General features: G+C 38.8%; 1 protein-coding gene across 2 annotated transcripts in view; it reads right to left on the bottom strand.

The window, feature by feature from the left end:
• Positions 1–2,376: 2,376 nt before the first annotated feature.
• The window catches only part of tsnare1 (T-SNARE Domain Containing 1), a 125,750-nt gene continuing 114,939 nt past the window's right edge, over positions 2,377–13,187 (bottom strand). For both annotated transcript variants that reach the window (XM_008411050.2, XM_008411051.2), the window contains exon 11: positions 2,377–3,025. In XM_008411050.2, coding sequence (XP_008409272.1) covers positions 2,930–3,025 — 96 coding nt within the window. In that variant the 3' untranslated portion in view covers positions 2,377–2,929. The remainder of the gene's footprint in view (positions 3,026–13,187) is intronic.

Raw genomic sequence — 13,187 nt, 5'->3', positions numbered from 1 at the left:
GGTAAATCGAGAGCTTCGCTTTTTGACTCAGCTCTCTCTTCACCACGACAGACCGGTACAGCGCCCGCTTCACGGCAGACGCTGCCCCAATCCGCCTGACGATCTCCCGCTCCCTTCTTCCCTCATTCCTGAACAAGATCCCGAAATAGTTAAACTCCTCCACCTGAAGCACAGTCAGACAATAATACCAAACAACAGTCCACTTCACAACAAGCTTGTTTCTTTTATTTTCTGCTACTGTCATATCGAGTCACTTTAGGGTTGACCATCAATTGCTGAGCCTCAGCACCAGGTCCTCACCACAGGGGCATTGATCCATCATGCTGTTTTATGAATAGAGCTCTTTGCTCCACTGAGTTACCATTTTACTAGCCCAGAAGAAGATAAAAGACAATCAATATTTTATGCAAGCAGCGATATCTTCTATTGAACATGAGGAAGAAACTTGAGGGTATAATTACTTTGGTTCAGTCTAAAGTACTGAACCAAAATGAGAGCTGTTTAATAATGAGAAATTTCAAATCAATTTAAATACAAAGTTTAGGGTGAATAGAGTTACTTTTAAAAATTAGGTGAATATATCCAAGATTTCATCTTTATAATTATGCACATTTATCAAGTATTATGACTTCATGTTGCCTGTCCCAGATTAGAAACAAAGTCATGTTTTGCAGCCATAAATTATAGCAAAAATGTTTTGTTTTCTAATTTCTAAGTATACCAAAAAAATCATAAATGTGGCTACCATTCTTGGAACTTTAACTAGAAAGAAAAGGAATGACATGAATAGGTGGTAATGATGGTAAATGGAACATTGCCTCCTAAAGGTGACCTTATTGAACAGGAGAATTCACTCCATAAACCAATTGTCTCTAACTTATATACTCTGCATACTCTTTCTAGCAATGGCTAATTCTTCTGAGTTCACTCAACAGGTCTGCATGATCAACTCTGACCTTTTGACAAAGAGGGTGTAGTGACTTATATTTAAAATTTCTGTCCCAGATTTGTTTTGGGCAAATATGAAACATATAAAAAGAAAATCTAAAACTTGTTTTTGTTTTTTTGGGTTTTTTTTGTTGTTTTTTTTAACCACAGCTCTTCACCAAAGCATCAGTTTTAATCATCTGTTCTTTTTACATCAGGAAGTCAAAAATCTGGCATCATGCTCACCACTGAAGATTAACAAGAATTATTCTGGTCAGATGGAATTGACAGAATACACAATATGGTGGGTTCTAATCTGATCCTGATATCTGAGTTTATATGTCACCTGATAATGATATTTTCTGATCCACAACTTAAGTTACTTGAACACTTGTTTTCACTCATGGGAATATGGTCGTTTGTTCAATTGTACTATTCTTCCATTACTTATGAACAGGAAATCAACAATTTAAACCCCTCGGCTTGAGGCAGAGGTTGACCTCTGACCTAAAAGGAGCAGTCCATCTGTTCCGCGTGGCAAGACCTAACAAGTAGTTTGGAGAATTTCAATTCTGTTCTGACAAATGCACTAAAGCAATGCACTAAAGAAAAACTGTATTTCTCCTCTTCTCTGCTTTAACTACATCGAAAGGACAGAAAAGCGCTACCAACTGTACCTGAAAGCAAAAGGAATTTGTCAGAAATGGGATTCAAACCCACACCTTAGATTGTGTAAACATAAATCCAACTACTCCCAGCTGATATAGCTTAATCTCACACATTGGTGCTGGCTCCTCCCCTACCAGTGAAGTAGGATCCCCCACCATGAACGAGGATCCATAAACCCTATAGATGCCACTACCTCTTACTGTCTTTGTGAATTTAGTGAAATCTTAACTTGCCTATACATTTAGAAACACCATCATAAATGTGATTTGTTGATAAAAGTGTAAGACATTGGTTGCAAACTCCACCCCTTGAGAAGTCCTGCAACTTTTAGATGTCTCTCTGCTTTAGCACTCTGGGTTCCAATATTAGTTCTTCAGCAGAACTCAGTAGAGCTTGAGTGCACACTAGTGAGGCAATTTTGACATTTAATTTAAGTGTGTAGGACAAGGGACACACCTAAAAGTTGCAGGACTTTTATCTCTGCATCAGATGGCTGTTTGAGGCCAGTGGCATAAGATCTTTCAATTTTGAGGAGAGACTTTGCACATCATTAGTAATATTTTCTCTTCTCTGAAGTCTTCATGGGTGTACCTTTTTTAATTTAGTGAGATCAGAGTGAGAGAAATAAAATACTCTACATTTTGCATGGGATGTTTACTTATTTATAACATTTTATTACATCAAACTACTTCTTGATAGTCTTCCACATAAAATGTCATTAAAATGCATTTGAGTTTGTTGTTGTAATGTGACAAAATGTACAAGGGGTGTGAATACTTCTGCGTATTCTACAGGGCAAAAAACTTTACTGCTTTTACCAGAGCCACAGATGAGTCAAGATTTTATACCATTCACTCAGTAAAATAAATGATTTCAGCTGAACTGGAAACTGAAGATATTAAAGCATCAACCCTACAGCAAAACATAAATAATTATTTTTCTGCATAAGCCAGATAGAGACAAAATTCATGACCATATCATTTAAGTACCTGTTCAACATTTATGTCATGTCATCTTATCATTTAATGACATGCATAAACTCAAAAGGGTCTGGGCAATATAAGCAATTCAGAATGCAATCTTAGGTATATCACACCTTAGAAAATGCCAATGCCTTTGTGTGGTTATTCCACATGAGCGTTACACAACCTGACTTTGTAAGTAAAGCAGTAAAAAAGCATTAAGTGCTCTATACTTGCAAGTATAGAGTGCAAGCTCTATACTTCAACTGAACAACTTACATTTCAATGCAAAACAAAAAGTGAAAAGGTTAATATTCTAATAAAGGGATGGGAGTGATTTGTCCTTGTAGCTCTTACCAAATAGATAGGTTTCATTTTCTTGCTGAAACAACAATAATGAGGATGAGGATGGCGAGGATCAAGGCTCCAGCCAACAGAAGGTAACACTTTCTTTTCCTCAACTGCCTCTGTAGACCAAAAGAAGCATATTTCATCATTAGAGCATAATAAGCGTCTTACTTTTAAGAGGATATATGTTAACATTCTAATATTACATTCCTACAATAGCATAGGGAATCTGGTTGTCAGCTAAGCCATGGGGTCCAATATATTTTATCGTGGTATTTGTTTGGTTATGTGACAGTTAAATCAATGCAAGGATTATGGGGTGTTTGATGTAGAGAAGTAATGTAGGTGGGGTGGTTGTTTTTACATGGGGTCAAAACTGCAGGGAAATAAAAAATAATATAGTAATGATAATACAGTTATCCAAGTTGACACTTTTTAAGTCAACCTGGAGAAAAATTACACAAAAATCAGAAAATACATTCAATAAAGCATCACAATAAATGAGCGCTGACTTTGCTCAGCTTTTATAGAGATTTTGAGTTGGTGTGACCGACGGGATGTTTACGATATTTAGCCCCTCTATCACACAGAGAAACACATATGTGTATGGTTTCACCTATTTGCTTCAACTGGGACAATATGACGGAAGTTTCTGTCCCAGTTTTTCTGTAAAGCTGTGCTTCGTAAACAGCAGCAGCAGTGCAGCTAGCTACGTGTTCCAGTATGAACAGACAAGAAGCAGCCAGCAAGCAGCAGCTGAAAAAGGCCACCATATTTAATTCATATTCCATTCACGCCTGATGGTCTGAAAAACGAGGAAAACTCAGCATGGTCAAATATAAGTTGCCACAAAAAAAATCACATACTATAAGGTTGGACCACCTTTACCTTTGACCATAGCACACAATGTAGCATTGTTTGAATAACCTTCTGCAATGTCACAAGATTTACTTCCATCTGGCGTTGCTTTCATTTTTCAGCAAGACTAAGTGTTGATGATGGCAGAGTCTGACCACTGTGCCGATCCTTCTCCAGAATATCCCAAGATTCTCAGTGGAGTCTGAACTCTCCATGTGGATAAACAATGCCTCATGCTCCCTGAATTAATTTAAGTAACATGAAATCTGCTTTGTAGTACATGTATTTATAAAATGTTACATTTAAGCAGTATTTTAACAGTTTATTTATTTGTTTACTTTTGATCCTTCATAGTTTAGAACAGGGGTGTCAAACTCATTTCATAATGTTCTAAAAGGGCTGGTTGTGCCACAATACATTAAGAAAATCAATTAAATTGTTAAGATACCAATAAATAGCTGTTCTTTCAGGACATTGTGATTGTTTTAGTGATTTTTAAAAATCTAAATTGCACATTCTGTGGTGTTAGGAATTTTTATGATGTTTGCGCTAATGTATGATGTTAAATGTGACTTTTTATTACACAATGCTTTTAATCAGTTTTAAGAACATTTGCAGTAAAATAAAATAAAAATGTGGAGATTTATCACCAGTGGGGAAATTGAGCTTCTAAAATTTGTCTCGCAAAACAAATTAAATGAAAATGTTCATGTCAATTAGCTTGTGGTGTATAAGTAAGAGCCATGTTAGCTCATGTGGTGTGCAGAAAAATTGTAGGAAACATTGAAGAGCAGGGTTATGGGGATATTTCTATATTTTCCTTAGCTACTTGTCCCCTCGGGCGGTGACGATGTGTTGGAGCACAGAATCTATGTTGTTTTGAAACGCTTTTCTTCCATTTTTTTCCCAGCCTGTTTTCTGCTACAAAGGCAGCGAGAGCAGCGGCGTTAGACCAGAGCCGAGGCTGGAGTCTTTAAATCCTGACGCGCTTCAAAGCACGGAGAGAGCAATTCATCTTCTTATCTGAGACTCAAAACAGGCTTTCTGTGTGGAAGAGAGAGGGAGAGAGGAGAAGAGCGAAGATGGAAAGAAAAAAAAATGCTGTCGAGTAATTTTCCGTTTAAACGTTCCACTCCACAACAATTTGCATAAGCAGCCCTGCGTCTGTGATAAGAAGATTGGTAATTTTCAAAGGCTCTGTGGGGATTGAGAATTAAAAGCCTTTCTCCACTATCTCCCCTCATGCAGCTGGCCACCACAGATTCCCCTGCCTCTCTCTCACATTTCCTCCTAAACTACTCCTTATAAACTTTCTCTTCCTCTCTCCCTTTTTTCCTCTTCTCTTTCCTCCTTCCTCCCCACCCGCTCCTCTAATACACCCTTCCCTCTCTTTTTCATCCCAATGCTGCTGTTATTTGGGGAGTACACAAAAATAAATAAGGTAGATTTGGGAACAAGAAAGGGCTTAACATAACAAAGGAAATGTTGCAGTATTTTTAAACTGGAATTTTACAGAGCGCTATGCAGACTAAGCGGGAGGACAAAACAGCAAAAAGATGGGACGCTCTTATCACCAACAACTTAATCTTCCAGAGTGTGTCTCCTTAGTGCTGGCACTTCACGACAGATGGGTGGCGCAAAATGTCAGAAGACATACATAATTTCACAGTTTGAAAATCAAACTTAAATCTTCCAATGGGAATGTCTCGTATGTTCTGGTATCTCATAAGGTCAGATAGTTTTAAGAGTTGTAAAACTGGTTGCCAGGTGATCTGATATGTTTACAGCCAATTTTTATAAGAATTGAATTTTCATCGTTATCCAAAATATCAAAGGACGGTCAGTGATAATTCTGAACATTGTTGTCAGTTTGAGTGTCTGGTCCTACAGTGGATCTTTATCTGGTTTTAATCGACTGACTTCCAAACTACAACCCACAAACAAGTGTTAATTTCTATTATTACAAGCCATATTTCAACAATGTGAAAAGTATTCGTCAGCCTGATGCCAACTGGCTAGATCAGTTTTTTTGGCCCAGCGCCCCCCTAGCCCTTATCAAGGTCCCTCACCGCTCCCCACCAAAGAATTTGCAGTCTACTTTGCACTGACTATTATTTTATCATTAATATAACTATCACTAATGTAGATGTTAGATTTTTATGCTTGTTTCTCTATTTATCATCAAAAATAATTTCCCAGAGAACAAAAAAGTAATGGGAATAGAAATTATTTTCACAGGTGTCTACGAAAAATGCAACAAACATTCAAGTTAAAATTTGTAGGCCTAACAGCAGCCAGTCAGAGTGGAAAAAATATTCTTATTCTTTGCCATTTTCTAGTTGTTAAATCTTGCACAAAATGACCAGATAAAAGATGTACAACATGCCAGTTTAAACTTTGAACTATTTGCAAACGACTGAGCTCTGCAGCATTAAAACATGGATAGAACTGTAACTACATTAATCATAGCTCTTCTTCTCTTCAGTGTTTCTGTCGGTTTCTGGTGGCGCAGCTCTGTGCTGCCTTCAGGAGAATGGGACATCAGAGTATCAAACATAAAACTTCATCCACATGGCATTTATTGTGCAAACCAGAGCTTTCAGTGGAAAAAACAAAAGTTCCAGATCCTTTTAATGCCATACAAATATGAGACAAAAACATGGATTATATCTTTATATAGACCTGACTATTGATTATAGATTAACAGTTTTACTGGACAGAAATTACAAAGAACAAATCTGGTTCTTAATCAAATCCTAATGAGTCAAATTGAAAGTGTCATGGAGTCATCAGCCTCATGACATTAACACTGACATGAAAAATAATATTGAAGAAATAAATATATCAAATCTAATTAAAAACATAAATAAGTGATCAGTTATTTACTGTTATGGTCTGTAAGATATATTAATTCTCAGTATTAGATGTGGTCTCAACAAACCCATGACATTTCAACAATATTATTTTACCTTTTATCTGGAAATAGTGTCTGTTTATTCTTGCCATTCTGTCCTCTGTATTAATTATTTCTTGAAAGGTCTTGCCATACCAGTTTATTCCTCTGTATTTACTTTAGTTTCTTAGTTTATTCTTGCATTTTGTTCTACATTCATTTCCATTTAGTTTTATTTGATTAGTTTTATCCTCTCTTGGTTTATTGCTATGTCCACTTTAGTTTCTTTCCTGTTGCTAGATTTATTTTATAGTTTATTGATGCTCACCATCAATAATCTCATCACCTGCTGCGCCGCCTAATCGTCATGTGTTTCACATCATGTGTTGATTTTTCACTGTTCAGCTTCAGATTCTCTGTTTTTATGGCATAATTCACATCTAGTTCTTTGCTCAGTTTTATGTCCCGCTTCTCCTGTTTCAGAGTTTTGCGCAACAGGCTTTTTTTTTTAAGCTCCTAAGGTGCAGAGCAGTCGGGAAGCATATTGATGGGGAAAAGGCAGACTGACATAAACCTTTCAAAAGAACGGAAACAATTTCTGCATTCTGATTATTGAAATTTAAAAGTGCTGTGTTGTTCTATCACCCCCGTTTTATACCGGACCACTTACAGCACCGGTGTTACGCTATAAAATGAACGCTCTCTATCTTGGTATCACCCATGGAGGGATCTCTTTTTTTTAAATGGGTTCATTTTTCAGAGGGATACACAGTGAGGGTATCGTGATTTTAGCTACCAGTAGCAGGAGAATGGAGCTGCGCCAAGAAGCTAACAGAAGCTAACAAACACTGAATAGAAGAAGAGCTGCCATTGATACAGTTGCAGCCAAGCATGGTTTAATGTTACACAATACAGTTTTACCAAGTTGTTCAAAGTCTAAACTGGCATTGTTGTGCATTTAAGGTGTAAAGTTTACCTTCGACCAAACGCCCCCCAAAGGCATCCCAGCGCCCCCCTTTTGTAAAAATGTCCGCCAGCGCCCCCTGCCGTCCTCTGAACGCCCCCTGGGGGGCGGTACCGCCCACGTTGAGAACCGCTAGTCTAGAATGATGATGAAATGGCTGATGAATTTGAGTTTTCTGCTCACAAAGACATCTTGCAGTAACCAAGCTGGTCATGACTGCTGTCTGCTGTCTGTCTCTATTGAAAACGTTAATAATTAATATTAAGAAAATGTTGAACAACAACAAAGTGGCGCCCAACGTGTAAAACACTCGAACTAGAACTGGTGGAACAAAACCTTTGGATGTCCCTTCAGACCGTCCGATGCAGCTGCAGGACTGTGAGTATGTGGTCAATATGCAGGGCTCGCAGGGCAGCGGATGGAAGGGTTGTTCATCAAGAGCACATTACCCGGGGGTTCAGTCTGCATGGATGAAGCAGGCCCCATGGATAACAGAAAAGAGAGGTGAGGAGTACCTGTTGGTGCTGATGGACATGGTGTAACAGTGACAGCTGAAAAAGAGCAGGTCTTCCCCTGCAGAGGAACTCCGTTCACGTCACAGAAAGCAGGGAGGCGAAGGCACTTCTCCTTTTTGCCCAGAGAGGGGAAGGTGAAGTTGCAGTTTACAGTGTCATTGAAAACAGGACAGAAAGTTTGGATTAAAGCTCAAGATCGGCCGACAGCCACGGTGATCAAGCTGAAGTTCAACGGAATGGGTTTTGTGAAGCAAGTACTGCACTGTAAAACAGTACTACTTATGAAGAAAGGGGTCCACAAGGTCAGTGTTCAAGCCAGTTCTTAGCTAAAGCRAACCAGAACATTGCAAGAATCAAGCACCATGCCATCCTGTGTTAGACTGGCCACTATTACAGGATGATTGCCATTCAAAGAACAACTTCAAGGCTTAGGACTAGGAGGGCCCTAAAGAAATTGGATTATGCTCAAGAAGAACTCCTGTGACAAATGGATGGATTAAACTGGAAAAGGGACTGAAGTCGTGAGGAAGGAGTGGCGTCATAGACAACCACCGAGATCCATCCTGCAACAAAGCATTGAAGTCACACCCAACACCTGAGGAACAAAAGATAGTGGAAACAATTGAAGAAGGCTCAAATGTTTTACAGTGTATGTGTGTTGTGAAACCAACCACAAGCTGAATTTTCCCCTTAATGCATGGCATCAGAAGCTTATTTCACAAGCCACACAGTCTACAAGCAACCTGTGGACTTCATGGAGTCCTGCCTGACAGAGTGCATCCAAAAGAAGAACTGTTTTGTTTGTGTGTTTTTTCCCTCATCGAACTTCAACCTAGAAAGGGGAAGGGTCAACATGTTCCTCCCAGGACCTAGCAACTGTTTCATCCTGGTGTTCAGAGCACCTGTCCTGGATATTCAGTGCTGTAGGTTTTAATGAGGAGGCCCAAATACTGCAGTTTTAAAATTGGACATTTCCTGTTGCCTCCGACACCTCCAGTACCCTTTAACGACCCCAGCAGTGAAAAAGGATTATGATTATGGATAAAGCTTATGCTTTTTGCTTTGCTCTACTGAACATCCTGAGTTTTGTTTTTTTTATTTAAGACATTTTTCATCAGCCCATCAACCGGTCCCCAAGGAATCTTCCACATCCTGAAGAACCAACACTTCATTCAGCTGAGGATTTTTTGTCACTGTTAAAGGATCAGAGCGACCTGGACTCTCTTCGACATTCGTCACTTCCTGGGAGACATCAAAACGCCAAGGAGGGGGTGTCAAAGAGCAGTGTAGTTTTGAAGACTGCTGTGTCCTTTGTAACGATGGAGGATCTTCACATCCCAGACGACCATCTTCTCTTTCCAGGAATGAGGACGCAGACCAGCAGGAGGGTGCTGGGATCCCAGCATGTGAAAGGTCTGACCTCGAGGAGGAGGTGTCGAGAAAAGTCGAGCTCATCCCACTTCCCCATGCTGGAAATTTTAGCTTAATAGTAACAATAAATAAAGTTACCTTTAAAATTAATTACACAGGTGACATCAAGACCCAACAGTTGAGTCAGACGGTAATAAAATTAATCTGGTTGTGTTTGTTGTTATTATGTCCTGCAAACTTAGCTTTAATTCTACTTTTTTCTATTTAGTCATAAAAAATCATAGTCAGGCAGAAAGAGAGTCATGGAACAGGAAGAGCTGGTTTCCTGAAGAAAGGGGAAGAAAGTTTCCAGCCTGCATCAATATAAAAATAGTTCAGACCATTCCTTATTTTAAAGCATTAAAGGTTTAAAGAATAAAATCTAAACATTTTGAGTAATGGATAAAACCCAGAGTAAAATACTTACATTAATAATAATGACTTATAATTATGCCAATAATTAATATTGGCTTAACCAGTGGTTGATGTTGGTTTGATTATAAGAATATTTAAACTTACTCTTACACTTATGGAAGTACTTAAAGGTGAAACAATTAACTGTAACTTGGTATCAAATAATTAGAATAATTGATTGGTTTCTATTCAGAAGTGTCTGTAATAACTCACATTATGATTATAATAAGAATAACTAATAAGTTATGGTTATTATAACATTATAAATGAACGCTAAATCAGAGAAACTAAAAGGTTATAAATGTGATTTTGACATTGAACTTGAAACGGTGTAAAATGTTGTAACTGTAATTAAAGATCACTGATGTTGTGTTGGAGGTAGATGGTAGGTGTAAGGTCAGGGGAAAAGAGGAACTGATAGGAGAGCAGAGATGACCAAGGCCTTATTGCTAAACTTCAACTTTCCTAAGAAAAGGTTGGGCAAGCAACAGGCGTAGGAGGACTGTTGAGCAACCGTGGGACATTAGAACAGACATCAGGACATAATGTCTCCAAGGTGATGGATATGAGGTCATCTGTCCAAGCAGTCAGCCAATGAAACAGGCACAGCAACAAAGGTATCCAATGCAAACACACCAAAAGGTGGATAAACCCTTTATAAGGTGGGTGCAAAAGAGAAACCTTTGGTTGGATCCTTGTTCCTGAGCCTGAAACTGAACCAGTCAGTTCTACGGTGGTGTGTAAAAGAGTTTGATCCTTTCCGATTTCCTTTATTTATGTTTTTTTCCATGTCTGTCGCACTTTAATGTTTCAAAACATTAAATCAATCAAATTAAATGTTAAAGATAAGTAAACACAAAATGCAGATTCTAAATCTACATTTGACCACTCATCTTTGCAGAGTGTATGTCATTTAGCCACATTGGAAGGTTAAAAATGCATGAACTGACTTTTCAAGTCCATGCCGCAGCACCTCAATTGGCATGAAAATCCTTATGTGCCTTCTTATATGCAGAAGGCAAATAAGAACCTCAAGAAGTACCAAAGAGGCCACAGGAAAGCTGTGGCACCCCTACAGGAGGAAAGTGGTTCTGGCAGAGATAAAAATACTTCCACACTTTACCAAAATATTTGTAACTACTTAATGTCTTAACACGACATTTTATTGCAATAACACTGTGAATGCAGTTTATGGTACTGCCCAACTAATCAACTATCTCACTTATTTCTACATGTTGGAAAAGCTTCCTCAGTCTCTAGGAGGGAAAAAAATATTGTGTGACATGAGAAATTTCCTCATAATCCAGTAATGTAATGCAATGATAATGACCATAATATTCTTCTCTCTTTATCGCATTTGGTTGGGAAAATTGGAAGTCCATAAAATAAATAATATTTACAGCAGAACTGCCTCACTTGTAATCGGCTTATGTGCAATTTACATAAACCTCAGAGTCCCTTGCAGCCACCCCGATTATGATATTTAAGAGGAGCAGCAAATAAACATAGACTTCATGGATAATTTTGGCATCATGAGGGAACGACCTGCAATAATAGTCATCAGCGATGCAGCAAAAACTTTAAACACCATCAGCATATTTGATATTGTGCAGATTGGCTTTGGTAAAAAAGTTCAACTTTTGCTAAGTTGCCTCACAGAGCCATGTCCTGTAGTGTCCTCCAGAAAAGCTTAGATTCAACCTTTTACTGTTTATTATTATGGTTTTGGTTTAGTGATGTTTATTCCAGATCAAGGCTACCAATTCAAAAATATTGATGTTTATGTGGTCAGCATGTTAAAAATTATCATTTCAGAATGAACATAATGTTTTTATTCATATCACATAATATCCAGAAAAGGTTTTGAGATAATTCATCAAAGGCTAATATTTTAACAAGGCTGTATAAACTTGCAAGCCATTGATTGCCATCAACAGAACCTGGGGAGTTTGGTGTCCATTAATTTTAGCCAGGATTTTCTAGAAGACAGTGGAGGAATCAACACAAACAGAAAAAGAAGCGGGTATTAGCATATATAGAAATGAGATATTTCAGTCTGAAATATGACAAAGTGTGACAAACATGAACGACACATGGTAAGTGCACTGAGTGATGCAGAACAGACGTTAATGTGATTGAGGAAAAATGACATTTCTAAGTCCTAAAGAATGAATAAAGCTGTTCTGTTTGGGCGCGTCACAGATCAGTCTGGAAGTTTGTCTCCCTGACTTTGTGCGTCTGTCGTCGCCTTTGTTGTTTTTTTTTTTCATTCAGCTGGTCTGCCTCTGCAAAAACAGCGAACGTCTGGATTGGTGGAGAGCTAAATTGCTCGGTGTGAGCTCCGTCACGGCTCAGCTCTCCTTGAGATAATGAAATGACAATTAATGGGAAAGCTGTTGCTGTTCGCTCATTTGTTCGCTTGGAAGTGGAGCAGCAGCTTGGGAGGAAAGACACGAGAGCACTGCTGTCAAGACGGGAGCTGGAAAGAGCTCAATAGTTGTTTTAATAGCACATATAGCGGGGTATTGGATGTCAATAATTTATGTAAATTAGGAGATGACTGAATAAACAGATCAGTTAAAAAACATTTTGTGTAATGGGCCACAGCCAGTGGATGTGTCTGTAGGGACGGCAAACAATGAATATCTGTGGATCTAAATCCAGCCCATCTGACAGCCAACAGGCAGGAGGCAGAGTAAACACATACACATGTTCACGCACGCACCTGCGCACACACACACACACACACACACACACACACACACACACACACACACACACACACACACACACAAACAAACACACACACACACACACACACGCACACACACACACACACACACACACACACACACACACACACACACACACACCCTTAAAGGTTATTTAAAGAAAAGAATGAATCTCTCCCACGTTTCAGGTTGTAAGAGGAGACGGGAGTAACTGGGGAAATCCGAGGCCTGGATGAGGAGACCGTGCCATCATTCAATCCACAAAGTCAGACCCTGTTTTTACTAAGAAACCTCCAAAATATAAAGTTAACCTTGCTGATTACCGTATTCTCCGCACTATAAGGCACACCTAAAAACCTTCAATTTCCTCAAAAGCCCTCAGTGCGCCTTATAATCCGGTGCGCCTTATATATGGACCWATATTGAGCCACAACAGGTCCAGCAACTACGGTAAGCAGCCGCTGACTTCATTTTCCCCCGTAGAAGAAGAAGTGC

The sequence above is a fragment of the Poecilia reticulata genome, linkage group LG6 (assembly GCF_000633615.1).
Source record: "Poecilia reticulata strain Guanapo linkage group LG6, Guppy_female_1.0+MT, whole genome shotgun sequence".
In the NCBI taxonomy this organism is placed as follows: Eukaryota; Metazoa; Chordata; class Actinopteri; order Cyprinodontiformes; family Poeciliidae; genus Poecilia; species Poecilia reticulata.
The sequence above is the reverse complement of the archived record's forward strand: the minus strand, read 5'-3'. Positions and strand labels throughout refer to the sequence as shown.